The 27,633-nt window shown below is 42.8% G+C and overlaps 1 protein-coding gene and 1 long non-coding RNA gene across 2 annotated transcripts in view; both read left to right on the forward strand.

Moving 5' to 3' along the window:
• Positions 1-1,236: 1,236 nt before the first annotated feature.
• The window catches only part of BBS4 (Bardet-Biedl syndrome 4), a 40,079-nt gene continuing 13,682 nt past the window's right edge, over positions 1,237-27,633 (forward strand). Inside the window, exons 1-7 of the mRNA XM_083586691.1 lie at positions 1,237-1,409; positions 9,112-9,163; positions 18,735-18,814; positions 20,788-20,851; positions 22,443-22,554; positions 23,428-23,500; positions 25,706-25,759. Coding sequence (XP_083442817.1) covers positions 1,386-1,409; positions 9,112-9,163; positions 18,735-18,814; positions 20,788-20,851; positions 22,443-22,554; positions 23,428-23,500; positions 25,706-25,759 — 459 coding nt within the window. The 5' untranslated portion in view covers positions 1,237-1,385. The remainder of the gene's footprint in view (positions 1,410-9,111; positions 9,164-18,734; positions 18,815-20,787; positions 20,852-22,442; positions 22,555-23,427; positions 23,501-25,705; positions 25,760-27,633) is intronic.
• LOC310749830 lies at positions 3,010-6,252 on the forward strand. Its single transcript, XR_014541829.1, has 3 exons — positions 3,010-3,931; positions 4,312-4,664; positions 4,805-6,252. It is a non-coding gene; the product is annotated as an uncharacterized lncRNA (long non-coding RNA).

Raw genomic sequence — 27,633 nt, forward strand, 5'->3', positions numbered from 1 at the left:
CCGAGGTACCACTGTACTCTCATTTTCCTACTTGTATTGAAATACTGCCCCTCAATGAGGCCAAACTTAGATTCACAAAATGCTTAGGGGTTTGTGTACCCTGTGTCCACCCAGAAAAAAAGCACTGCTTAAATCTACCAGAAATATATTGTGTGTATTATGCATGGATGCCCATCCTTTGCCTGTGTGCATGCACATGTTTTTCATGGGACAAATGTAGCATTTCATATATTTTTTCCTGCATGTACAGTTAAAGCTTCACACACAAACCTGCAGGCTAGCAGCTACACTTCATTTCAGGGAACCAGCAACCTGACTGCTCTGTCCTTGTTCTCTCTAGCTGAAAAAGTGTATGAAACGCCTCAAAGACTACAATATGGTTCACGGCATATGCTGTTGTAGGCTAGAAATCACACTGACGGATGCCTGCGATGAGGCAGTGGGTGGTGAGGAGAGCAAAGTGGAGCCCCCAAAGCCTTATACCGTACTCTAAAGTGAAGCAGAATAGGATCGTAGAATAGCTTAGGCAAGGAATATCTTTCCTACGACTCCCTGTCAAGACTGGTTATCAGTGCATATTTTTTCATGGTTTTAATGCTCATCGAGCCTTTTAATAACACGCTTCCTCGCCTGCTCTGTTTACCATCCAGCCTGATGGGAAACTCGAAAGCTAGCTCACTATATTGAAATTATGGTTGCGCCAGTAAAGACATTGCTTTCCCCCCTTATGAGTTAAAACAGGCTGCGTACTGTTTCCTTTTTAAAATATCTCAGTGTTGGGTTTTTTTGTTTAAATAGTCCTTTAAAAAAACCCCAATAGTTAGCACTGTAAATAGAAAATTACTAGTTTTCTAGCTGCAGGGATGTGGTGGAGTATTATTTTTTTAGAAAAATGCAAAAGGGGAATTAAAAATATGATTTCCCCCGAAAAGTTAGCACTGTAAATAGAAAATTACCAGCGCTTTCCCCTCTTGCACTAGTTTTCTAGCTGCAGGTATGTGGTGGGGTATTAATTATTTTTTTTAAAAATACAAAATATGATTCCCCCTCACTCCGAAGTGGTACAGTCCATTCTACGGCTGCGCGTTCTACAAGACTTCGCTGGGAAAGGTCCATTTGCGAAAACTGGGAGGGGGGAGGAGCTTATTATGTCGCGGCCGCGCCTTCCCTCCATCTTCCCGACAGGCCTCGCGGCGGCCGCATCCTCACTTCCCCTCTCCCGCTGACGTAAAATCCCGTTTCGTCGCGGGGCGGGATCGAGGAGAGCCATGGTTACCGCGGCAACAGCATCCGGGTTCCTCGCGCGGAGCGGGGGAAGCTTCCGCGTCGTCTGGTAACCATAGCAACAAGCGGCTTGCCAGGCCTGGTTGAGAAACTGAGGCGCCATGGCGGAGGTGGCCGTGCGACCGGTGAGCGAGGGGGTCCTGTATTCTCGTCTCTTGCCACCTTTGCCTTCACTCCCCGTTCCCCTCACGTTCCCCTTGGGAAGCGGTCGCGGTCCTTCTCTCAGAGCCCGCGCGGCCTGGTTGCTACCAGAAAGCCTGGCTTGGAAACACGCGGGCTGAGCAGGCGCCGCTGCTCCTCTTCCTCCCCGACACGTGTAGATATTGGGGTTGGTGAGGGGGGGTCTTCAGCACCGTCTTCCGAGGGGGCTCCCTGCTTGCTTGCCTACCCGGCCTTCGCACCCCAAGATTTCTTCACAACGTGGCATTCCTGCATGGCACGGGGTTGGACTAGATGACCCTTGGGGGTTCCCTTCCGGCTCTAGGATGTTATAATCCTTATTGATATAAGCACTGCCGGTGGCTCTTTGGCGCAGGGATAATAAGGGCAAGGCAGCAAGCTTTCGCGATTTGCTCCGAGCGTCTAGAATCAGTGCCGGATTGACGTATAAGCTCAACAAGCCATAGCTTAGGATCCTCCGGTCTTGGGGACCCCCCAAAAATTAAAAGGAAAAAAATATGGATGTACGTTTCCAAAATATAAGATAAAAAACAAATAAAACAAAACCTTCAATTATTATTTACGTATAAGCTCAACAAGCCATAGCTTAGGGGGCCCCCGGTCTTGGGGACCCCAAAAAAATTAAAAGGAAAAAAATATGGATGTACGTTTCCAAAATATAAGATAAAATCAAATAAAATAAAACCTTCAATTATTATTTATTTATTATCTGGCCTGGTTCTAATATATCTTTACAATAGCCCTTTAAACTCGGCATCATCTCCATATTGTCAGTGGTGGGGGAAAGAGGAAAAAGAGAGTGAGTGGCCCAAGGTAATCCTCTAAGCTTTGCAGGGATTTGAACAACCAAGTCTCCCGTGCTTATGCTAAATGTTCTAATCCTTACATCAGTCCCGGTTTTCATCACATACAGTTCCCATCAGCTTCAGCCCGCATGGCCAATGGCCAGGGGTTATGGGAGTTGTAGTCCAGAACATCTGGAATGCACCAGGCTACCTTCCCCTTGTATAGAGAATATTTGAGGGGGTGGGGAATCTCAGCAGTAGCTGTAATTTATTTATTAACGTATGTATAGTATGCACCTCATAACAAAACCCTAGGGTACAAGAAGATTTATAAAAGAGATAAAATGCAGTGGTACCTCAGGTTACAGACGCTTCACGTTACAGACTCCGCTAACCCAGAAATAGTACCTCGGGTTAAGAACTTTGCTTCAGGATGAGAACAGAAATTGAGTAGCGGCAGTGTGAGGCCCCATTAGCTAAAGTGGTACCTCAGGTTAAGAACAGTTTCAGGTTAAGAACGGACCTCCGGAACGGATTAAGTTCTTAACCCGAGGTACCACTGTACCCCTAAAAACAATACAGAATGATGATTTTAAAGGTATCTTTTTATGGCAGTGTGCTCTAACATTAGATTTGTTAAAATAACCTCCAGTACATCACTTCAAAGGACATGATTCACTGGTGTTAATTTTTTGGTGGTCACAGCTGGAGAATATAGTTAGAACCAAGATTCTTTATGGTACATTCCAGGAATTTTAGTTGCTCTTTTAATGGTGGTTTCAGCTCAGCATTTCACGTTAGACAGAAGGATTTTGATCTGCAAGATTGTCTTGCTCTATGTGACTATATTTGGTAGTACAGTGAGAAAGTTTTGATGTCTTGGTTGCAGAATGATTTTTACATTGGATTTTTTAAAACTAAAGTACCTTCATTATCCAGCACTGCTACATCATTGCCCCAGGTCACTATTAATTTAAAGTAAATACTTTTGTTTTTCCATTAACCGTTGCAGGCAGTAGTGCTTAAAAGCAGCAATTCTAAGAATAAAATAATGTGACATAAAGCTTTCCTCCTGGGCAGATGCACATGGATCATGATGAATAACCTCCTTTGTCTTCATAGCTGTACTCTGTGTCTCAGCAGTTTGCCTGAAAGCTACAACATTAATTTATTGAATGAATTTTTGTGCTACTCTTCAGGTAAAATCCACATGGTGGCTAAGAAAATACACTTAAGTACATAATAACAATATAAAATGTCATAAAACATTAGCAGAGGAATTAAAAGCAGATGGCTAGATTAAAGCTTAAAAAGCATGGAGAAATAATAATATCTTTCTTCATTAGGCACGAAAAAGACATCATTATTGGCACCAGCTGAGTCTTCCTGGACAGTGCATTCCAGGGGTCTGAGGGCCACAGCTCAAATGACCCTCTTGTGGATCACCACTTGCCTCAGGTCTCTAGCAGAGGGACTCAAAGAAGGGTGTCCAAAGAAGATCCCAGAAATCAGGCAGATGTATGTGTCCAGGTGGTGGTCCTTAATGTATCCTGGCCTTAACCAATGTATGGTTTTAAAGGTTCAGCTAGCATCTTGAACAGAACCCAGATGTTTACTCTGTGAAACTGTTTTAAGACTAGCAACATACATCTGTCTCAGTTAGTACAAAATACAGCTGCTAGGTCAGGGGTCCCAAAACTAAGGCCCATGGGCCAGATAAGGCCCGAAGGACTCTTTATCCGACCTGCGGCGACCGCTGCCACCACCCGCCCTTACCGGCGCTGCCCACTTCCGGTTCGGAGGAGGACCAGAAATAGCTTGTGCACATGCACAAGCATTATTTGCGCATGTGCACGCATTATTTCCAGTGCACATCCAGGTCAGAGGAGGCCCGTGCACATGTGCACAAATTATTTTCGGTGCTCCTCCAACCAGGAAGTGCGCCGGAAATAGCGTGTGTGCACGCGTATGGGCACACGCTCCCCCACTCTCTGGCCCGCTATTCGATTGGCACTGGAGACACGGGCCCGAGGCGCGGTAAGTTTGCTGACCCCTGTGCTAGGTTACCAACTGTATTTTTTTCCAAACTGTATGTAGGCAGCCCAACATAAAACTTTAATGCAGCTGGGACATCATCATAACATTAAAAATTGTGGCTGCTTTTCTTTGTCTAGGAGAGGCCATGCATCAACCTTACCAAGTGTAAGATGGTTTGTGCTGCTGCAGCCACTTGGATGTCCAAATAAAAGAACAGATAGATCTAGTAGAAATTCCAGCCTATGAACCTAATTGTTCTGACAATGTTCCCCACCCCCAGCTTCGTTCTCCAAAATCATGAGACTAGGTTCTCAGGTTACAGCTTGTTCTTTTGTAGTTTTTCGGGGAAGCGCAAACCAAGGGTAGCTTAAGGTAAAGGTAAAGGTACCCCTGCCCGTACGGGCCAGTCTTGACAGACTCTAGGGTTGTGTGCTCATCTCACTCTCGGCAAGTCCTAGGCGCTGAGGTTTTACCCACAGCGCCACCCGCGTAGCTTATAAGGGTAGCTTATGGCACAGCAAATGTATACTTGTTTCCCTGAAGGAAAATGTATGGACCATTTGTACTAAATGAGCAACGGTTCAATTTCTAGGAAGTTGCATTTTCTTATGACTCAGTTTCCCCAACCTCAGTTGGCAGAGGCATAGCAGTTGAAATGCCAGTTGTGGTGTAACCATGTACTAATGCCACAGACACCTACTGGAACTGAAACTGATTAGTTTTAAAGCTAAATGTAAATAAGTCCATAGTTAGCTTCCTCTGCTACCCCTCTTCTGGTTTTAGTGTAAAGTAAACCCAATCTAGGCAGCAGATACAATTGTCAAAGCAGGGAGTGGATCACCATGTTGTGGTGACGAGATTCACATATATACTCACAAACATGCATGGCCACTGCTCTCGACAATAGATTTAAAAAAAAATAATCCAGTTTTTTTCTGTGTGCAAGTCCAGCTTCAGGCCAAAATTTCAGCACTCAAGACAGGCAGCAACTCTGTTACAACTTTAAAAGTTCTACACACTGTCAGAATCCATATAATCAATAGCAGCAGCAGCAGGATGGCAGGTGTAAGTAAGTGGAATTAATCCAATTCTGTTACTAATAATAGATATAATGCAGTCAGCAGCTTTGTGGTGGCTTTCTGACTCCTTTGTTGATAACAGAGCATAAGCTGCATCTGTTAGGTCTATAAGAAAAAACTGAACCATTTGGGGCTTTATAGAAAGTTTCTTTAAAAAAGTGGTGACATGTCAGAGATTGAGAAAAGTAAACGTGCTTAATGTGAATAGAGAGAATGCCCCCCTTTATTCGGGGACCAACCTGTGAAAATTCAGAACATTCATAAGGGGGTAGTATTGCATACAGAGCATAATAAATGTATGGAACTTGCTGCTTCGAGATTAGATGGGGGTGAGGGGGCGCCAGCTTAGATAGCTTAAAGGGGGACTAGACAAATTCACCTGCTATTAACTGTGATGGTAAATGGAACCTTTATGTTCATAGGCAGTATACATCAGAATGCTAGATGCTAGGGGAAATGGAGGCTGGAGTGAGGAGGGTGGCTGTATTGTTGTCAGCTCTGCTGAGAAGCAAGACTTCTCTCTCCATCAAGTGCGAACATGGCAGCAGTCATTCCATCAGACTCAGAAGTGGAAGAAAAGGGAAGCAGTCCCCCTCCCCATTGTTGCTGCAGTTGAGAGACCAGCAATGTTTGGCTCTTCTGTTTCCATCTCAGCTGCTCAACCTTCATCTTAGAACTAGTCAGGACTGGCCCACCTAGCAAAGTGAGGGGGCCACCTTGGGCAGAAAGATTCACAGGGGCATCAAATCCCAATGCATATATTTATTTACACCCCCTTGTTCCTGATATAGATCTGCGCTCACTCCTTATTCCCTGGCAGAGAGGGGGGCATCATTTTGGTTTTTGCCTCAGGTGCCAAAATGTCTTGAGCTAGCCCTGGAACTAAGTACAGTCATACCTTGGGTTACAGCCGCTTCAGGTTGCGTTTTTTTGGGTTGCGGACCACCAAAATCCGGAAGTACCGGAATGGGTTACTTCCGGGTTTCAGTGGTTGCGCATGCACAGAAACACCGAATCGCGCAGATGCAGGTTGTGAACATGCATCCCGCATGGATCGCGTTCACAACCCGAGCGTCTACTGTACTTGCGTTTCCTCATTTCTTACTCCCTCCCAATCTATTTTCCTTTTGTGTGTTGTGTCTTTTTAGATTGTAAGCCAGAGGGCAGGGTCTTTTTGGTCTGTATTGATTTTGTAAATAAATGAACGAGTGAATGAATGGTAAGCTCTTCAGAAGCATCTGTCTGGCCACTGTAGGAAATAGGATGTTGGAGTGGATGGACCCACCAGAACACTTCCAAGCTCTTTTCCATTTAGGTTATTCTTGGAACTAAATAATGTTGTACCAAAAACAGGATACATAAAATTGGGAAAATGAGAAGTGGAGTGTTACAGAAAGACTGGAGCAAAATCATAGAATTGTAAAGTTGGAAGGGACCCTGAGGGTTATCTAGTCCAATCCTTTGCAATTCAGGAATCCTGCCCACAGCCATCCCTGGGTGGGCTTGAACAACCAACCTTCTGGTTAACAACCAGACCCTTTGACCCATTGTGCCACTGGGAGCTTGTATTTTTTTTTTTACCCCTCTCCCAGTATTTTCCTATTGCAAATTACAGGATTTGGAAGATCGTGGGGGCAGGGGAGGACCAAGAATGGATAGCTGTGTCTCAAACGTTCGGCGTTTTCTCTTAATTTTCTGTGGCAAAAGATAAAGTGGGGCCTTTTCTGGCCATTCCATCCCTTGTGGCTAAATTATTTTTGTAGCTTTTACTACACACCTAGCATAAACAAGGCATAGCCTGATATACAAGATGTTCAACCCCTGCAGAAATTTCTTCAAAGCATGAGCTTCTTGAAAAGTTACATTAAGTAAATGCTTCTTAAAAAAGATACTATGATATGATATTACAGGCTTAAAAAAAACAGATTTGAAAGCTTCTATTAAATAAAGTTCCACATTAACTTCTGCAGCCCAAATAAACCTTCCCTTTGCTTGACTCTCTGCTTCTGTCCCTAGAAAACTGTTTTATTGATCACATGGTTGAATTTTTCAGTCAGCCCGGCAATTAGGCTTTTCTAGAGAGGAGATTTTGCTTCTCAGTTCTAATAAATGTAGAAGTAATGCTTTATAGATTTAGGCCTTGTTCTCACTGTGGTGGTGAATCTGTATCTAGGCTGTGAGCTGTGGGGGCTCACATGAGTGAAAGTTCCTCCAATGCAAAATAAAAATAAAAACCCCTGCATGTAGAAACCGTGTCAGGGTTTGCTTTTTTGTTGTGATGTGTATATTCTGAAGTTGTATATTGCAAGTTTATCACCTCCGTATGAACAAGATCTTTGGGAGATCAAGAGAAAAAGGAACTGGTAGAAAAATTTGGATTACAAATTGTAAAAAAAGTGAAATATTTAGGAATCCAAATAACAATGAAAAATATAAATTTGTTTGAAGATAATTATAAAAAAATTTGGGAAAAAACAAAAAGAGAAATGGAAACTTGGACAAGATTGAAATTAACACTCTGGGGTAGAATTTCGGCTATTAAAATGAATATCTTACCAAAACTTCTGTTCCTTTTTCAAATGATTCCCATAATAGGTAAAGATGATTGTTTTAAAAAATGGAAAACGGACCTAACAAAGTTTATATGGCAAGGCAAAAAGCCACGGATCAAACATAAATTATTAACCGACATAAAAGAGCGGGGAGGTTTTGGACTCCCAGACCTGAGACTATATTACGATGCGGCATGCTTTTCTTGGATCAAGGATTGGATCAAATTGGATAACAATGTTTAAAATGTTTAAAATATCTTTAAGATATTTAAATAAGAAGTTTAAAATATCTTTCAGTAAAAAACCGGAGGCATTCCTTTTAGGTTTAATTACAAATGATATCCCCGAAAATCAAAGGAAAGTATTCCTTTATGCAACAACAGCTGCCAGGATGCTTATAGCTAAAAACTGGAAAGGCAGAAAAATTCCATCAGTGAAAGATTGGCAAATTAAATTTTGTGAATACATAAATCTGGCAAGACTCACAGCTTACATAAGGGGACAATCGGACCAGAAATTATTAAAAGAATGGGGTTGTGCTAAAGAGTATATGAAAAAACATTGTTCTGGAGTAAGTATATTGGTATGTAATGAATGATGCTTTACAGGGTTAAAGAAAAAGAAAAATGGTGTAAAAAAAAAAAAGTACCAAGGTGGAAGTAATCTAATTAGACACAACAATACAGTAAGAGTACATTTTTTGAGGTCCTAGAACAAAGGAAGGAAGTCAATTTGTGTTTATGTACGTAATAATACGGTTTTTTTCTGTAGATGTGTGCCTTTTCATTTTTGTTTAGTTTAGTTTTGTTTCCTTTGCTTTTTTCCCCCTTTTTCTTTTCTGTTTTTTCCCCCTATATGTTCCGGGTTTTTTTGTTTGTATAGTATTATTTTGGATTCAATGTTTGTAATTTTTGTTATGATTCTGCATTGAAAATAAAAAAATTCAAAAAAAAAAAGAACAAGATCTTTGATAATGTGCTTTTTGCTTTATTAATGTATGTGTATCTTACCTGTACTAGTGGCCATGAGGACTGGGACTGATGGAATTTGGAGTCCAACAAGATCTGGAGAGCCATCCCTGTCATAGTCCACAATTATTAGCGTTTGAACAAGCCTAGACTGTATTTCATCTCTGGATAGTCCTGTGTTATTCATTTTGACACAGTTTTAATGCCTTTTTTTGTATTATTTCAGCCTGCATCCTTCCCAGCATCCAAAGAACCTCCAAGAGCTCGCTCAGCAAGAGGTTTGTTCTAGCTTATCTATTTCATGAGTAAAACGCTTTGTGAAATAACGGAGCTGTCCTTTTGCAGTTACTGAATTGCTTTGACCCAACCTAGTGAATCAGATCCATTCTACACACACCCACACACACCCTGTGATTTACAGGTTGGTGTGGAGAGACATTTCCATATATCATTGCGATCTTGAAAATGATCTATCAGTCTTTCATTTGATATTGGTACCACTTAGCAGTGACAAATAGTTTAGGCCCAATGGATAGCTGTGGGCCAAACTATCATGCTAGCATCAGATTTGTGTCATAATCAGTCTGCTTTCTCATTAATAATAATAATAATTACCGTATTTTTTGCTCTATAAGACTCACTTTTTCCCTCCTAAAAAGTGAGGGGAAATGTGTGTGCGTCTTATGGAGTGAATGCAGGCTGCGCAGCTATCCCAGAAGCCAGAACAGCAAGAGGGATTGCTGCTTTCACTGCGCGGTGATCCCTCTTGCTGTTCTGGCCTCTGAGATTCAGAATATTTTTTTTCTTGTTTTCCTCCTCCAAAAACTAGGTGCGTCTTGTGGTCTGGTGCGTCTTATAGAGCGAAAAATACGGTATTTATTTATACCCTGCCCATCTGGCTGGGTTTCTTTCCCCAGCCACTCTCACTCGCTATATAGCAGGGGGAGGGGGCTTAAAGCAGGCAAAACTGGGTGGGGAGATGAACATTCTCACCCCTGCATCACTTCCCCCCATCCATTTGTCCCTCAGTACAAATAACAGAAAACTGACACATAACCACATTTTTCAAGTAACTACCATGTGTCCAGGTTCTGTATGCATTGGCTCTCTGAGGATTACTACAGATATGTGCCAGTAGAGTTCTGCATGTTACCTAGCATATCAGCTGGGCAGAGGAGTGGAGAATTCTTTTTACTCACTGTAATGTCTGTTTTTCTAAGCAATGTCCTATCCAACTAGTTATCTCGTGAATATGAATCCTAAATTTTGTACCTTATGTTTGTCCTTGGGATCAGCTTTATATTACTAGTCCACTTCTGAGTGCATTTTGACCCCCCCCCAATATCCACTAAAGTTCTTGCATCCTTTTCCTTAGCATTATTCTGAAGCATAGCATTTCAATTGTGTACTATTCACTCTCATTCCTAAGCAGGCAAAGAGGAGCAAAGCTAAGCCCTCTTTCTGGAATTTCCTCTGAGGGAAAGGCAAAGGCAAGTCAGAGTTAAGAATAAACTTCCTCACTTTTAAATAATTTAAACCAGATGGGGTGGAAAGGCTGACCCTGCTTTTGCAGAACTGTACAGCATAGCTGCAGAAACAGAAAATGGTGTGACTGATACAGTTCAGCAGCCTTGAAAATAAAATGTACACAAAAATGTACTAGCCGGCAGGAACAGAAACTGGGACTGGGACTGTTCAAAAGGCAATTCACCATTACAGCTGGAATCAAGAAGAAGCATAAAACAGGAAGAACTGCAAACAGAAAACTTTTAACTAATGTTGCAAAGGACCTTTGTGACTAAGCATTACAGAATGGTCTGTACCTTAGGGTTGGGCACTGCTGGGTAATATAGCACTAGGTAAAGGGATCCCTGACCATTAGGTCCAGTCGTGGCTGACTCGGGGGTTGCGGCGCTCATCTTGCTTTATTGGCTGACGGAGCCGGCGTACAGCTTCCGGGTCATGTGGCCAGCATGACTATGCCACTTCTGGCGAACCAGAGCAGCGCACGGAAATGCCGTTTACCTTCCCTTTGGAGTGGTACCTATTTATCTACTTGCACTTTGATGTGCTTTCGAACTGCTAGGTTGGCAGGAGCTGGGACTGAGCAACGGGAGCTCACCCCGTCACGGGGATTCGAACCACCGACCTTCTGATCGACCTTCTGATCGTCAAGTCCTAGGCTCTGTGGTTTAACCCACAGTGCCACCCGTGTCCCTACTGTATATTATAGTATACTGTATAGTATACTGTATATTAAATTCCATATGGCACTTCTGGAAAAGGACATAACTAGGTGGAAAAACTCATGCTTTGCATGTAAAAGAAGTATGGTGCCTCTGTTTCAATTCCATTTCCAGCTAAATGTGAAAAAGTAATATCTCGATAGTGCTAAGGGGCTCTGGTGTGGAAGCAATCCTGGACATCCTTCCAAGAAATTAACAATGTGTCTATGGTAGATGAACACAACAGTGAAACACTACTTTCCATTAAAAACATAATAACCAAAGGCACCAAAAGCAGAAGAGGAGAAGGTAACAGAATGGAGAGAATAAGGCTTGTCATGAGAAGGAGATAGCAAGTTCCAACCCATCCACTACAGTTTGGCTTCTGGTGAAACCTACGTTATTCATCTCACTATCTGCGTAAATATGTAATTGATTTCAGTGGAAGGGAAAGATCAAAAACAATGCAGAAAATCGTATGATTATTTATGTCCACATTTGTGGACTAAAAGGGGCGACAGCAAATACTGCCCATATTCTGGATCTCAGACGAACATTCAGATTAGGGCAATTTCCGCTCCCATTTAATTTCCAACAGGATTCTTCAACATACATACTCTTAATAGTGTAGCTAGAAAACACTTGACAAATGATTAGATAATTTTATGTTGTACCAATTATCTTGAACCTTGAAATCCTTTCCGAGTGAAAGTCCTTGAAAGAAGTAAACCCTTCAGAGCTTTGCTGCAAGCCAGGCATTATTCAGGGACTAACACATTCACAGGGGAAACCTGCACCCCCACACACTTACTTTACCTCCTGGGTAGACCTTCTCTGAAAAACCAGTTTCCTTTGTTTGTGCCTCAAAATCTAGAATACACTCGAAATAGTTTCTCCCCACCCAGAATCAAACAGTGTTTGAATAAAAGGAGCTCTGCTTCTTGAAGCAGCATGGGGTTAATAATAATCATGCTGTGTCAAGATATTAATCTTACTACTTCATTGTAAATGAATTGGATATTTTCTAAAATGCTTTTCTGGTTTTGAATTAAAAATGTCTAGCTCCAGTCATACCCATTTCCTCTCCCTAAGCATTCAATCAAATCATCTTGTAGTTAGTGATAGTATCATACTGGGGAAGGCATTTCTCTCTTTGTATACTGCTGGTCGTGTGGAGCAGGACTCCAATTTATTTTCTTTCTTTGTAAGGAAATGTTGCAAACGGTAAGCCTCTGGTTGATTAAGTCCTGCTTGTTAAGCTTATGGAAGAAACATCTCCTGAATTATTTGTTCTGGTGTTCAGTCCAGGTCTTTGGCCAGATTCATTACTGGCATTTTATTGTGGCGAGAAGGATGCTAAATGGAATTAAGTCATTTGGATTTTCTTGTGGTGAAATAGACACAAAATAGTGGGAAATGGACTAAGGCCAAGAAAAGATTGAATTTATTGCTGGATGAGCACGAAACAGATAGATGTTTTTCATGAGGAATACTTTGTTTGCTATGAGCACAGATACATTTCTAGTGTTGCTTTTAGCAGTGGCTCCCCTCTCCCACAGCCAACATCTTTCTATAACAAGAAATACAGTGGTACCTCCGGTTAAGTACTTAATTCGTTCCGCAGGTCCGTTCTTAACCTGAAACTGTTCTTAACCTGAAGCACCACTTTAGCTAATGGGGCCTCCCACTGCTGCCGCGCCGCCGGAGCATGATTTCTGTTCTCATCCTGAAGTAAAGTTCTTAACCCAAGGTACTATTTCTGGGTAAGCAGAGTCTGTAACCTGAAGCGTATGTAACCTGAAGCGTATGTAACCCGAGGTACCACTGTATATGTGTGTATATCACAGTCACATAAAATAATTTGGGCACCATACAGCAGTATAAATACCACATTTCACCATGTAATGGTCACATTTTTTGTGCTGATTTTTCCTTTCAAAAAAGGGGGTTGCGACTATTACGTGGGGGTATATTGGACCAAGGCCATTTAGGGCTTTAAAGCAATTATACAAGCCCTATTCTATTCCACCTGTTGAATGTTTTGTCAATTTAGTCCGGAATAGCCTCCCATGGATTTAGAAGGCTGGAGCGTGACTGTTCTTTGATTAAAGAGAGCCTAGAAAAGCATGCTTGCCCTATGGTCAGTTATCAGCCATTGGAAATATATCTTGGCAGCTGTGGTGTATACGAACTGGCCACCCTCATGCATTTATGCACGCTGGATCCGTACCTTTTCCACACAGACACATAGCTTTTTGCAACCCTGGCGAGTGAACTGAATCCTGACAACTGGCAACTAGCTCTTACAGTTGTTGTATTTTAACACAGCATTGCCCAAAGACATAACAGGGATACTGGTTTGCCAGGGACAAATACCAGAAAACGGGGCCTGTCCCTGCTAGCAGGGAACCTGGAAATATTTTTGAAGTGATGGGGCATGCTGGTTCAATATTAAATTTTAAAAAAAGTTAAAAAAGATTCCAACTGTACTGAAAAGAAACAGCTCATGAATGTTAAAGAATAGTAGACAGATACGGGCATCCCCAAACTCGGCCCTCCAGATGTTTTGGGGCTACAGCTCCCATCATCCCTGACCACTGGGCCTGTTAGCTAGGGATGATTGGAGTTGTAGTCCAAAAATATCTAGAGGGCTGAGTTTGGGGATGCCTGGATTAGAAGTTCACTGTTTAGGGCTTGGCCTCTTCATCTCCATATCAACTCTGGTCTCTCTCTCCCCCCACCCCTTCTCATTACACATTCAATACTGTTAGTTGGAGCCCTTGCAAATGCTGATAATCTTCTGTCTGCATGGGAGGATGCCCCCCTCCCAATCTCCCCATAGAAATAGAGGAGGGAGCAGAAAACCGAGTAAGACCAGCACTTGGCCCCAGTCTCCTAGATCAAGGTGGTGGTTGCTGTTGTTCCATGGTTTTCACAAGCCACTATGAGACAAATTGCCTGTTTGGCCTCCTTTTTTTTTTACAGGGATCATTTTCTGTCTCTCTGAAGGAAACAGGATACCTCTAGCTCTGTAAACTGGTGTGTAGCTCAGCCTCTACAATGCAGAACTATAAAAAAAGGCTTCCTGATATTGCCAGCAAATACCCTCATCATTCTTACAGACTAGCGTGCCAAGACTAGGTATCAGTGAGGACTTGTGACTTGCTCAGTCTCAGTTAACCTGCACTGTTGTGATCAGCCATCAGACAAACACGTTTTTAGGCATGCTAATTATAATAGCATCTTGCTTCCCATTTTTCCTTTTGGTTATTTTAAAGGAATCTAGAAACAAGGGAGGTAAAAACTTGTCAAATAGTCCATTTTCCACTAGGGGGAGATCTGGAGCCAGGAATGGCTGTTCTATATTTAAACCGCTGTTCTTATTTTTTCAATTTCAATCCAATTTTTTCCTTTTGTGTGTATGGGGACTATTAATATAGAATAGTGAGATGAATTATAGCTTTGTTGCAAGCATCAGAATTGTATATGATGGGTTTTATTAAACCCAGTTGACTGTAAATAACTGTGAGCCATACAGGTTTATTGTTTGATTTAAAGTTGGTTCCAGTGGCTGTTTGCAAAAGTGAGCAAAGGGAAAAGAAGCACTAAGCAATGAGACAACAGCTGTGTCTTGGGGAGTAGAGAGATTTCAAAGCTTTCTGTTGTGTGTGTGTGCCAGGAGATGGGCTTATCACCTGCATGTGCTTTTGAGTCTGTGTGCGCAGTGTAGTAAGACACCTTTGTGGTTAGATGAGTTTGTCATGCTTCATCTGTGATTATTCTCAGCCTTTGGGATCATGGATATTTGTAGATGCCGGCTACTATTCTTTTGTTTAACATCTTTAAGCAAACCCTTCACTTCTCCTGTTGCGGGTGTGATCACATCTCTGGAATCCTAGGTGAAAACAGAATCTCTTGTAAAAGACATCTTACACCTCGTGGCTAAGGGATTTTAAACCACTGGCCTGTAAAGAGAAATGTTAGAAGGTCTCCTAGGGCTCATGCATACGTTTTAATCCTCCTCTCTGATCCTTGCTAAAGGGAAGCGATGGCAGCCGACTGGATGTAAGACTTATTCATGCTAGCGTATTGCCTTTCATTTTGTGCCAGAATCCTTACTCCTTGCTCTTCTGCTGCCATTGTTTCTTTAGGCCCTTGTTACCGCTGCTTCCCTTGCTTCTTTTAAAGAGGAATTATAAATCCCCTGGCCTGGATAATTCAAAAGCTGCAAAAAATGGAAACAGTCACAGATTTATTCCCCACAGGTTGGCAGTAAATGAGGCAAAACAAATAAAGCCCCACAAATACCAAACCCCACATCTGGAACTGCCTTCCCTAGTAGCTGAAATGGGAAAGCAAACATTACTGTTATTAAAAATTGGAGGTTTTGAGTGTTACCTACTATTTGTTTTGGAAAGTAGTTTGTCTATCTGTTCTCTATAGGTTTGGATGCTTCTTGAGATATCATTGCCAAATTCAGCAGGAGGGTGGCCAAGGTGGGAGCAACAGTTCTCCTTGATGCTGGGACACCAGCCACCATTTTGAATCAAGATGGCAGACCAAAATGTGACTTTGGCATGACCCTGCCTGCTTCTTTGGTATAGGTTTGGCCACCTCCTGAGATATCGTTGCCAAACTTGGCACCAAGGTTCCCGAGATGGGGGTGGCAGACTGGCAGTCTTTGCCATTGTTTGTACACCAGACATTATTTTGAATCAAAGTGGTGGACCAAAACATGACTTTGGCATGACCTCACTTATTCTTGGCATGGCAGGTCGAAACTCAAAAATTACACTACATTTAAAAACCATAGTATGTTTTGGTTTCTTTTAATTCTTGGGCAGTGCCAGGCACTCCCTGCTAGTTGTTAATACTTTGTGCTTAGAACAATCCCTGACATAATCTAATGCATGCATGAATTTGAATTTTCTCACGGCCCAAGAATTGGGGGATGGGAGGGGAAGACTGTAACAGGTATGTGTCACTGAAGTTCAGGATGTGAGGCAGCAGAGCGGCAAGCCTATTATGATAGGAGGGGAAATTATTTTGTCATTCTTGAGGCTGTTTATACAGACTTATTTCCTAGGAACTACATACAGTGTGCCCAGTTCCTGTGTGGTTTACTAGAGCCAGCTGGAAACAGCGTTAGAACAGAAAAAGCAAAACTCTGACCAATGATCTGGTGGCTAGGACCTTCAGAGAGAGAATGTGTTGTTGTATGGGAAAGTGTAGGACTTGTAATTTCTTAACTGGAAAGAAGTGTACCTGCCTGTGCAACATCCTCTCTCAATCATTAGAAGTCCTGGAGTTCCTGCAGGCATTTTCCATGCACAAGCAGGAAGAGCTAACAGGGTGTGGCAACAGGAGGACAGAACAAGCACCAGCATAACCAGGAACAATGAGCTCTCCGGGACAGCTGGAGCCAGCTCTGCTGATGTAATTTACAGGCCCTAGATCAGATGTGAGCAAATGAGTGAGGCCGTAGTTTCCAGTGGGCAGAGAAGATCAGGCACTGAATCTCAGGGATAGGGAAGAATGTCTAAAAAGCCTGTGCACTCATATAACGAATGTACATACATGTCACACTGGCATGCCTGGCTATAAATCCAAATCAGACAGCCAGAAATGCTGTGAGCTTAAGCAAAAGGAACTTGAATAATCTAAAGGAGCCTATCTGTCTTCTAGGATTTCAAAACTAGAGAGGGATCGGGGGGGCCTGGTAACAAGTTTGGGTCCAGAGAGATGATGCTTTGGCACTGACTCCCCTTCAGGTAGCTTATGTCACGGTAACTGCACATGGCTTCCACTGGCGTCCCCTCCCTGTGGTGAAGCTATTAAAAATGTCTGCCCACATATCTGGCTGACTGTAAGTATGCTATGTCATAGGCTGCCTGTAGCGCTTCACCAAAAGAAGGGCACTTGCCTCTCCTATCTGCTTTAAAAATAAAGTGAGCTGTTTATGTGATTCAATCAAACACTTGACGAAAGGTTTGTTTTTCAGTTCAGTTGGAACACTAAAAAGAAAACTTGATTCAGTCTTCCATGAAGCTTCCCATCTCCCCAAACCAAAGTCTCTTTACCTTGAAGAGAAGGCATGCTAGACACAGGATACAAGCCTGAGTCTGAGCTGAGCAAACTTAAAGGGGGCTTTACTCTTATTATTAGAAGGGGGGACGCGGGTGGCGCTGTGGGTTAAACCTAGGGCTTGCCGATAAGAAGGTCGGTGGTTCGAATCCCCACAACAGGGTGAGCTCCCATTGGTCTGTCCCTGCTCCTGCCAACCTAGCAGTTCGAAAGCACGAAGTGCAAGTAGATAAATAGGTACCGCTCCAGCAGGAAGGTAAACACCATTTCCATGCGCTGCTCTGGTTCACCAGAAGCGGCTTAGTCATGCTGGCCACACGACCCAGAAGCTGTACGCCGGCTCCCTCGGCCAGTAAAATGAGATGAGCGCCTCAACCCCAGAGTTGTCCGCGACTGGACCTAACGGTCAGGGGTCCCTTTACCTTTACCTATTCCCTTCTGAGGTGCTTTCTCTCAAATTCTCACTCCCTACTTCACCATCAACTCGGCGCTCTTGCTCTGGCAGTCTTTTGTCTTTGTTTCCTGCTAGGCTTCTCCATCGTGATACTGGCTTGCAGACATTGGATTTTCCTATTGGTTGCTATGGTTACCTTTGGGTTGCCATAATTTCAGATGCAGAAATGAATTTGATGAACTGCAACTCGTGCCCATTTGATGTGAACAGCGGCTTGTTCTGAAAACTTTAAATAGTATCAGGAAAAGCAGTGTTCATGCTTGCCATTGATTGCGTTGTGACTCGGTACTTCTGTAGAGCTTAAACACTGATTTCTCTGCAGTAACTATGCAATGAGAGGATAAGAGTTGCAATACCGGCTCTGTCCCAAAGTCTATCTTGCAATAGCTAAGCAGTTGCCCTAGGTCTACTCACAAGTAGAACAAGTTCTGGGTTCCATTGGGTTATTGCCTCTAAAGCTCTGACTTCAGATTTCTATATTTAAAGTACAATTCCATATGATCTCACTTATCCACTCAGATCAACCAGAGAAATCTTGCTCCATCAGCTACTGTCAGAGGTGCAGTTGCTGCTTTGTGGCAGCATCCAGGTTGCATAAATCCCTGTCCTGGAAGATCCACGAGGCTCTTTTCCAGTACCAAATGAAAACGTCTTTCTTCCAGTGGTCTGTCAGGGTTTTTTAGTGTTGTTTCGTGGCTTATTTAAGGGTGATCTTGCTTGCTGGTCTTGCCTTTATTTTTAACACAAGGTGATAGTCAGCTGCCTTGTACCACTAGGAAATGAGATGGAAACATAGGATATAAATATTTAGTGAATGGGTAATGATCAGCCATCCTTTATTCTTGTGTCCACCTTTCATGGCTCTGCTGCAGTAATAATGCTTGGTATGATGTTTCCTTCCCTGCTTACTTCTTTGTCGCTGCCTCCTGCTGTTTTCTGCTTCATTGGAGCATGAACAACTAAGAACCTCATGTAGCAGGTCTGGTCCAAGGTTCAGCTTCTCTCTGGGTGAAGTACAAAAACTGGGTCTCAAAAGGCATCATCTACTAGATCTCTAAATGTTTGTTTTGCTGCCTTTTTGCACAGTGCCAGAACTGCGCAGTCTGGAGAGTAGGAATTGGCTGATCCACTTGTACTACATTCGCAAAGACTATGATTCGTGTAAGGTAGGAATATGATATACCCTGACTTTTTTGCACTTTAAATCAGAGGTGGGGAACCTGTGGATCTCTAGATGTTGCTGAGCTCCGTTTTCCATCAGCCCCAGCCAATGACCAGATATTATCACAATTGCAAACCAACATCTGTAGGGCTATAGCTTTGCCATTAGTGCCTTTTAAGGATAACTTCAGACAAGTACCCAGGCTTTTGCTTTGGAGAAGGACTTCGGTTCTTCTTGGAACACTTCCAAACAAGCTTTAAAGATAGGGAATATACCAAGGGCTCCTTGTACAGGTTCCTCCACCCTTCTCTGGTTTATTATAGCCAGAGTTTCTTATTAAACCCGAATCAGAGATAACTATGGTTCACACTAATCAAGATTGCTTCCAAACCATGATTTGAAGTGGGTTTGCATACCCCGGGTCTGGAACAATCCTAGTAAGGGTTAATATTCTTTCTGTTCCCAAAAGCCTCCTGTTAACTGAATTAACTGAATTTTTGTTTTGCATTTTGTTGGTTGGTTGGTTGCTTGCTTGCATCAAAATCTAATGAGAGCATGGCAGCATGTTAACATGTGCCATCCTTAGGAACTGCTATCCCTTTACCAAAACTTGTCAGAGTCATGAATGCAGCTAGCCGTTTTCTCCTTTTGAATAAATCTCAGCCTCCTAGATCTCCCCACTCGGTCCTTCCTCACTGTCATCGGGCCTCTGCTGGTGATCCTATGCATGCTTACTCTGGAGTTCAGAGCAGTGGGAGCCCCATCTGTGGCAGATGGACCCCGGGAATGGAGCCTGAGAGGCACATGGCTGGTGTTGCTGTCACTGCTGGTGGCCAACTGTCTTTATGGCTTGGTGCCCCTCTCCTGGCCATGCTGGGGGGCAGTGGGGGGGCACACTGGCTGGCACCTGTGCTGGGAGAGTTCAGGGCTGCTCTTGCATGACCTGCTGTTGCCTGCTGGCCATGCCACCCCCCCCCCCCCGGGTGTGGCTGTGGTGGGGGCATACTGCTGCAACTCCTCTTTTTGCTGGGCACCTCGGCCTCTCAGCCAGCCCAGGGGTGGGGCACCCATGGGTGTCCCTTCTCTGGCCACAAGGAGAAGGAGGCCCAGTCTGGGCACGGCTTGCCTTCCTGAGGCTCTGGAAGGTGGCAGGAGCTCAGCCCGATGAGGGAGCCTGTTGTGGGGACTCTCAGAAATCTGTGCCCCTCCTGCCCTCCACTGCTTGTGGCCCACTTGGTATGAAAATTTGGACCGCCCTGCTCTAACCATTATGTCACACTGGCTCCTAGAGGTGCAGTTTTCTCTTTGTAGTGAGTACAGGAATCTTTGGGAACCTCTGGCTATTTTTGAAAAATAATTTACTCTTGGTGCTGTGCAAAGAGAGTGTTCACTTCTAAGGACCATCAAGGCAGGCACTTAATTTTCCAATAGATGGATAACAGCTATCTATTCCACAAGCACTTGGGTGGCAGGAGTTTCACTTGTCCTAATGTTACCTATTCAGAGGTCGTTGCCTTAATGTTAACATTTTTTAATGCAAAAGGGTTTTTTATAGTGCCATTAAATGAAATTGAAAGCCTTGCCAATGTCAGAGCCATCAAAAAGCTCCTGCTCTTGGATAATTTGACTTCAGGAGGCTCTTTTCCAGGAAGGACAAATTACCAACGCAAGAGGTAGCCGTTTCAACAGGCATTTCCTTGCTCTGAAAAAAGGAGAAAATTCTAGGCATTTCCCCCCTCTAGCACAGAGGCTGGGGATTTGTGGCCCTCCAGATACTGCATGGCTACAAATCTCATCTTGACAATGTTGGCTGGCCACACGTTCCTTACCCCTGATCTTTTAGGTACCTTTCATTAACAAATACTGGCTTAATGTTGAGGCTAACTTATTAAAGGGTAGAGTTGACAATATTCTGCCCTTTATCCAAAAAAGGAAAATCTTTTTATTGGAACATAACTTCTTTACTTTGTGGTTCAGATTCTTATAAAAGAGCAACTCCAAGAGACCCGTGGGATATGTGAATATGCAGTCTATGTTCAAGGTAAGCTACAAGCACCCTCCCATGGCTGACATGCTTCTACCTTGTCTGACACATTTTCCAAGAGCAACCTCTCTTTAGGGCTGAAAATAAAATTCTTTCACTGACTCCCTCAGTGAGTTCCAAAAAGACGAGGTGCTTCCATAGTCCACATAATCCTCGTTATTAGAAAACTATAAAAAATGGGACATTTGCCTAATCTCTCACTCTTAGGGTGATGGGAGGGAACATGAAATGTAGCCCAGAATGATATTATAATATTTCCACACCAGCAAGAGAGATAAATCTGATAAACACAGCTCAAAACACACAGGTCACATTAACATAAAAGCGTGGCTTACCATGCACAAGCAAATCTCTCCTATTTCATTTTTCCTTCCTCATCTGCTTATACTGGGAGGAGACAAACCATGATCCTTGACTTAGCTTTTCACTTCCAACAAACCACAATCTGCAGCTAAGATTTCTTATTTACTTACCAACTGTGGATTGTTGGAGTAAAACAAACCACAACTTCTGGTCCCGATGTAATATTAGGCCAGGAACTGTGCTTTGTTACCTCCCAGTGCAAAGAGGGAGGGGAACAATAGCACAGATAGACACGTTCATGGCAAACTGCTAGCTACAGTTTACTGTGACATAATTACTAGAAGTCTGAAAAAGAGGACAGTTGTACATCTCTCTCTCTAAAGTGTGCCCTGAAATATTTAAGGTACTTACAAACTACCAAGAAAGTTGATATTCAGTACACATTTAGCTGAAGATTACTGCAGGATTCTGAGAACTGGTGGTATTTATTTTAGTCGTTCATTAGCTACATTTTCTACCAAATGGCACACGGCATACGATACAAAAAATTACAATAAATCAGCAATACAAACATTCAACACTTATTGCACTCTTATTATAAATTTGATATTATCTTACCCTTAGGCCATTCTTCTCCCCTAAGCAGCTTAGAGCAACTTATGTACAGTTCTAATGTCGGGTCATACCTACTGGAGCTAGTAGAATTGCATCATTTGCTGTTTTTACATTTTTACCGCCCGTGTGTGGGACATAAGGCAGAACTCACCGTTACAGGATAAAGATGTGACGGCTTCTATAATTTTCCTAGTTGCTGTGTTGGATGCTAAAATCCATGGCAGAAAGTTGAATCGGAGATTGGAGCTTTGAACTCTTCATTGACTGTGGTCCTTGCTGCCACTGCAAAAGTGCCTTTGTCTGCTGCGGCTGCACACATTATGCCACTACTGGTGTGTATAGTTTGTGCCGTGATAACAGACAAAAGCGATCCTATGGCTCTTTTAGGACAAGCGGGCCAGAGAAATGCTAAACTACCCCATGGGCTACACTTACCACAAAGGAACAGTGGTGCAGATGGCACCATGGTTTCCAAATACAGAACCCACCAGCTGCTAGCTCTGCTCCGCTTTGACTTACCTTCTTCAAAAGCCTGCTATGTGCTTCTGCTGGGAAGCTGGTGGGGGTAGGTTCTCCTCCTGCACTTCTATACATTTCAGCATTGCCCAGGGTACAGCTTACTTCCTCGAAAGGACTCCCGATTAACATGCTGTGCATTGTTGTTTTTCAGCTTTGATATTTCGCTTGGAAGGGAAGATTCACGAATCACTTGAGCTTTTCCAAACTTGTGCTATTCTTACGCCCCGGAGTGCAGACAACCTCAAGCAGGTGGCGCGATCACTGTAGGTGCCATTTTATTCTTCAGATTTTGGGTGTTGCATAAAGGGAGTGGGGTTACCAAAGGCTGTTTTACTCCCATTAGCCTTCATATTTGCATAGGCAAACTACTTAATCATACACCTTCCCTTGTCCACACACTTAAAAACATAAAAGCCCTGCTGGACCAGACCAAGTCAGACCATCTAATTCAGCATCTTATTTCAAACAGTGGCAACTAGACACCTGTAGGACATGAAAGCAACAGCCTGCCTCCATTATTTGTCTCCCGGAAACTGGTATTCAGTGACATACTGCCTTTGAACTCTGAGTTTCCATGCAGCCACCATTCCTACTACTAGCTGTCGATTAATTAACCCCCATGAATTTGTCTGCTAAAGCTGTCTAACCTAGTGGCCATCACCACCGGAGGAAAAATGATGTCTATCAGATCCGGCACTATTAGCACAGCACACACTTAAAAGAGAGAGGAGTCACTATTTTTAAAAACCTCTCCAGTCCCCCAAGCCTTAGGGTGCATAACATTTTAAAAGTTATTAAAAAGAGTTGTAAAAAGGAACAACAGCTGTGAAACTCAGATGGTAGCACCAAGTGGGCAGATACGATCCATATCATGTGACATGACATTATCTTTCCCTGCATTGGGAAAGCAAGAAATAGGGAATATCTAGCCTTCTAATAAAGTCCTTTTAACAGGCGTTGCGACATGCTATGAATCCCCAGTATAGTGGACAAGTATTGGATTCTTCTGTTTGACTCTACAGCACAGTAGGCTTCCCTAGAGCTCCCTTTGATCCTCTGACTGACACACAATTGATGGTCCAGTGATACCTTGGGAGGAAAGGGTAAGAAAAATAAGATCTGACATTTTCTTGCAGGTTTCTTTTGGGAAAACACAAAGCAGCCATTGAAGTGTACAACGATGCGGCCCAATGCAACGAGAAGGACTGGGTATGCCCAAGGTTTTCTTTGCTACTTGTAAATAGAATGGAGTAGAATTTCAGACTCGCAGATCGATGGCTGACCTATGGGTCAGTTTTGCGCAGCACTTTCTTCTGTGTGAGGACAGCAGCACCAGCCTGTCCTTGGAATGCAGCTTATGAGGAGAGATGTTAATATGAATCTGGGTCTACACAGACACAGCCTTAATGATTCCTGTGGCAAGTGGAGAAGGTGCTCCTGCAACAGCAGGAATTGCTGCTGCCTCTATTGCATGTACAGTGGTACCTCGGGTTAAGTACTTAATTTGTTCCGGAGGGCTGTTCTTAACCTGAAACTGTTCTTAACCTGGAGCACCACTGTAGCTAATGGGGCCTCCTGCTGCTGCCGCGCCGCCACTGCACGATTTCTGTTCTCATCCTGAAGCAAATTTCATAACCCGAGGTACTATTTCTGGGTTAGCGGAGTCTGTAACCTGAGGCGTATATAACCTGAAGCATATGTAACCCAAGGTACCACTGTACTGCTCAGTTGGATATGTTTCCCATTGTGATCATGTGCAGTCACATGACCAAGGATGGCTATGGCTGCTCCTTTATAGGGGAAAGGGACTGGGTGGATCAGCTCTTAGTCCCATTGGGAGTCTAGTTGCATTGAAGACATAAGCCTGTTTCATAAATTCCATGATACAGGAAGGAATATACAACCTACCCACATAGTTGATCAAAACAGAGGAAGCGCTGGTTAGTGTCTCTGCCAGATGTGCACACAGATGGCTCCCTGCTTTAATATTCAGCAGGAAAACAAAACATGGCTTGATACTCGCTCTTGGACCGAATGCCGCATCTTGGGTGGTGAGTCCACCACAGCAGAGCATCAGCATAGGCAAAACATTGTGTACCAAGCTTGATTACCACAATGGACACCAAAATGATCACTGCCAAGGCATATCCATTCATTTATTTGTCACATTTCTTACCCCGCTCTTCAGCCAAGAGCTCTCAGAGTAGCTAACAAAGATTTAGAAGCAGCAAAAAGCCTAAGTACAATTAACATGGATAAAGCAGCCAGAATATATCAGTGCCAGGCATGTTAAATCAGAGGTCTTAAAATTTAAGGCTCTAAACACTCGAAAAGTGCTTGAGCAAACAAAAAAATGCCCTTGCCAGGCACACAAAAGACATTGAACTCTGCCCAGGTGAATCTAGTGTTCATTTATTTGTTAAATGCATATCACACCTTTGTACCCAAATTGTGCTCAAGATGGCTTGGACTTCTGCAGAAGCCTGACAGCATCTCTGTGGTTGAAATGGCACACTGACAAGCCTTATAACTAAATTTATCTTCCTTATTACATGATGTAAATGTATGTTGGGCCCAGTATTTATATTCTGCTTGCATAAGCTCATCCATCAGGTTTATATGCAGAATTCCAATGATAGTTGTTAAAAGAAAGATTAACAGATGTGTCTGGCTAAATCTTTGCTGGGTTTTCAGTTTAATTGTATTTCTGTAGAATCTTTGGTCATAAAGATAACAACTCAGATCCATTGAACTTTTCTTTCTGATTCTGGAAGACAAGTAAGTTACAGTGGCCCAGTTCACACATCATGATAAACCATAGTTTATGGTTTACTGTGAACAATGAACATGTAGATCTGGGCCACTTTGCTGCTTCTCGTTAACACACCACAGCAACAAACCATGTTTCTTGGCTTAACATTATATCCAAATTGGAGATCGTAGTAGTTTTGTTACACCTAGTCAGTCAGGAAGCAAAAAATCATGCTTTGTTTGAAGTAAAACCAGTCATAATCCCCAGTTCAGACATAATGCCATAGTAGGGATTGTGGTTTGTTCTTTCCATGAACTAGTGGGGATGAGCGAAGCCGCTCAGATCAGCATGTTCATGGTAAACTATTAACTATGGTTTACTGTGATGTGTGAATGAGGCCAGAATTTGGCTATTTGTAAATGAAGAGATTTGTCAAGCTCAGATCTGGGGCATTTAGTACTGTTAATATTCTACAGAATGAAAATGATTTGTTACCAATCTGAGAAAATGAGATGTTTCAATAGATTGTTCCATTCCTGTTTTTTTGAGCACATTGAACCTGTGGTTTTGCAACTTGTGAGCTTGAGACCAATAATGACAGGTTCTATCCCCTCATGTGTCACATGTGGATTTACACATGTCCCCTTTCCCCTCACACTTAGGAGATCTGCCACAACTTGGGTGTCTGCTACATGCACCTGAAGCATTTCAACAAGGTAAAGGGGGCAGTCGTCTGGCAAGCATGAAAGGTCCAGAGGGTGGCAGCCTGAGAATGGGCAATTTTTTTTTGCAGTGGCTCTGTTTGTGGAATGCTTTCCTCGGGGAGGCTTGCCTGGTGCCTTTATTACATAACTTTAAGCACCAGATGAAAACATTCCTCTTCTCCCAAGCCTTTGGCTCATTAAACAATCTATGGTCTTTTAAATTGGGGGTGGGGTGGGTGGGTATTGTTTTGTTGGTTATTATGTTATGTATTTTTGAATTTTTATACCAGGGTGGTCGGATTTTTTTTAATAAAAAATGGATTTTTAAAAATTTAAATCAGATTTTTAAAATTTAAATTGGATTTTTAAAATAAAATGCTTTTGGAGGAAAAAATCTTTCTAAAGATAGTTTTCAATTTAAGTTACATTATAGTCCAAAGGCTATTAATCAGGAAATAAGGATTTGTTTTAAGATTTTCATGTGTGCTGAAACTGAGCCTAAGTTGGTTTTTAAGGAAATTGTTATTAAGGAAATGATTATTTTTCTCCTTCCAAATATAAAGTTAACTTATTAAACCTCACAATAATTTCATAATTGTCTATTCCAGTCCTAATTGGCAGATACGTTGCAGAGAAGGCAACTTGATAAAAGGACTTGGGGGTTGTCCTTGCAAGCATTGGAATGGATTCTTTTCATGACTGACAGGTCCCTAGTATGCCTCTCATTTTCATGTTAGAACCACAATATTTGTTTTTTCCTAAAACAGCTGCTACGGTCATAACAAGGGTTGAAGGCAACCCTGTTTAGGGAAGTTTTTAATGTTTGATGTTTTATTGTGTTTTTAATATTCTGTTGGGAGCCGCCCAGAATGGCTGGGGAAACCCAGCCAGATGGGTGGGGTATAAATAATAAATTATTATTATTATTATTATTATTATTATTATTATTATTATCATCATCATCATCATCATCATCATCATCATCATCAAATAAGTTATGCACAACTGAAACTTTCCCGTAATTTTACTTTGTGTACAACCTGGTAGGATTTGGGTTTGAATTGCAGAAATCAGCCTTTTTGGTGGGTGGGGTATCAAGGACTGACACATAGAGGAGTGGTTGGGGGGAAGCTATGGGGGTATAACGACCTTGTCCAGACTAGGGCCCACAAGATGCTTTGCACTACAACGTCCATCATCCCTTACCATTGACCATGCTGTTTGAGGCTGATGGGAACTATAGTCAAAAACATCTGGAGGGCATTAGGCTGGAGAAGGCTTGGGTGTAGGATTGAAGTGTGCAGAACTTTTGTTAATAGACAGGAAATTATATGTGGCTGAGCAGCATGTACGTGTATGGCCCCTGGAGTACCTAGCCCAGGTTCCTATAGTTAGTGAGTGTTTGACAGAAACAGCCCAGACCTCCTCAGTCTCTGCAAAACGTGGGGCCTATTAACTTGCTGTTTGAATGGGACCCTAAATGCGGAATCCTCTGCATGTTAAACCAAATCCACACCACGTATTAGCTGTCAGAGTTTTGAGTGGAAAGCTGGAAGAGCAGATACCTGCCTCTCGTGGAGTTGTACAGTAGAAGAATCTAGCTGGAAATGCTCCAAAATCCTGATATCTGACAGGGCCAAGCCAGCTGCAAACCACACCAAGCAAGTTGGAGTTAACCCTTTATAAGCAAAAACAGAATCTGCACAAGAGCATCAGGCCTAATGAGTACAGCAAATCATCTCTGGCAGGTCTTGCCCCCTTGAAGCAGCCTCATTCATCTTTCTCTCTTGGCCTCCCTCTTCCTGCTTCAGCCTCTGTCTCTGATTCTGTCTCTGCCACAGACTACCCCCACTCCTTGAGCCCTGTTACCTCTCCAGCTTCCGACA

This window comes from Podarcis filfolensis (genome assembly GCF_964270895.1).
Source record: "Podarcis filfolensis genome assembly, chromosome: 14".
In the NCBI taxonomy this organism is placed as follows: domain Eukaryota; kingdom Metazoa; phylum Chordata; class Lepidosauria; order Squamata; family Lacertidae; genus Podarcis; species Podarcis filfolensis.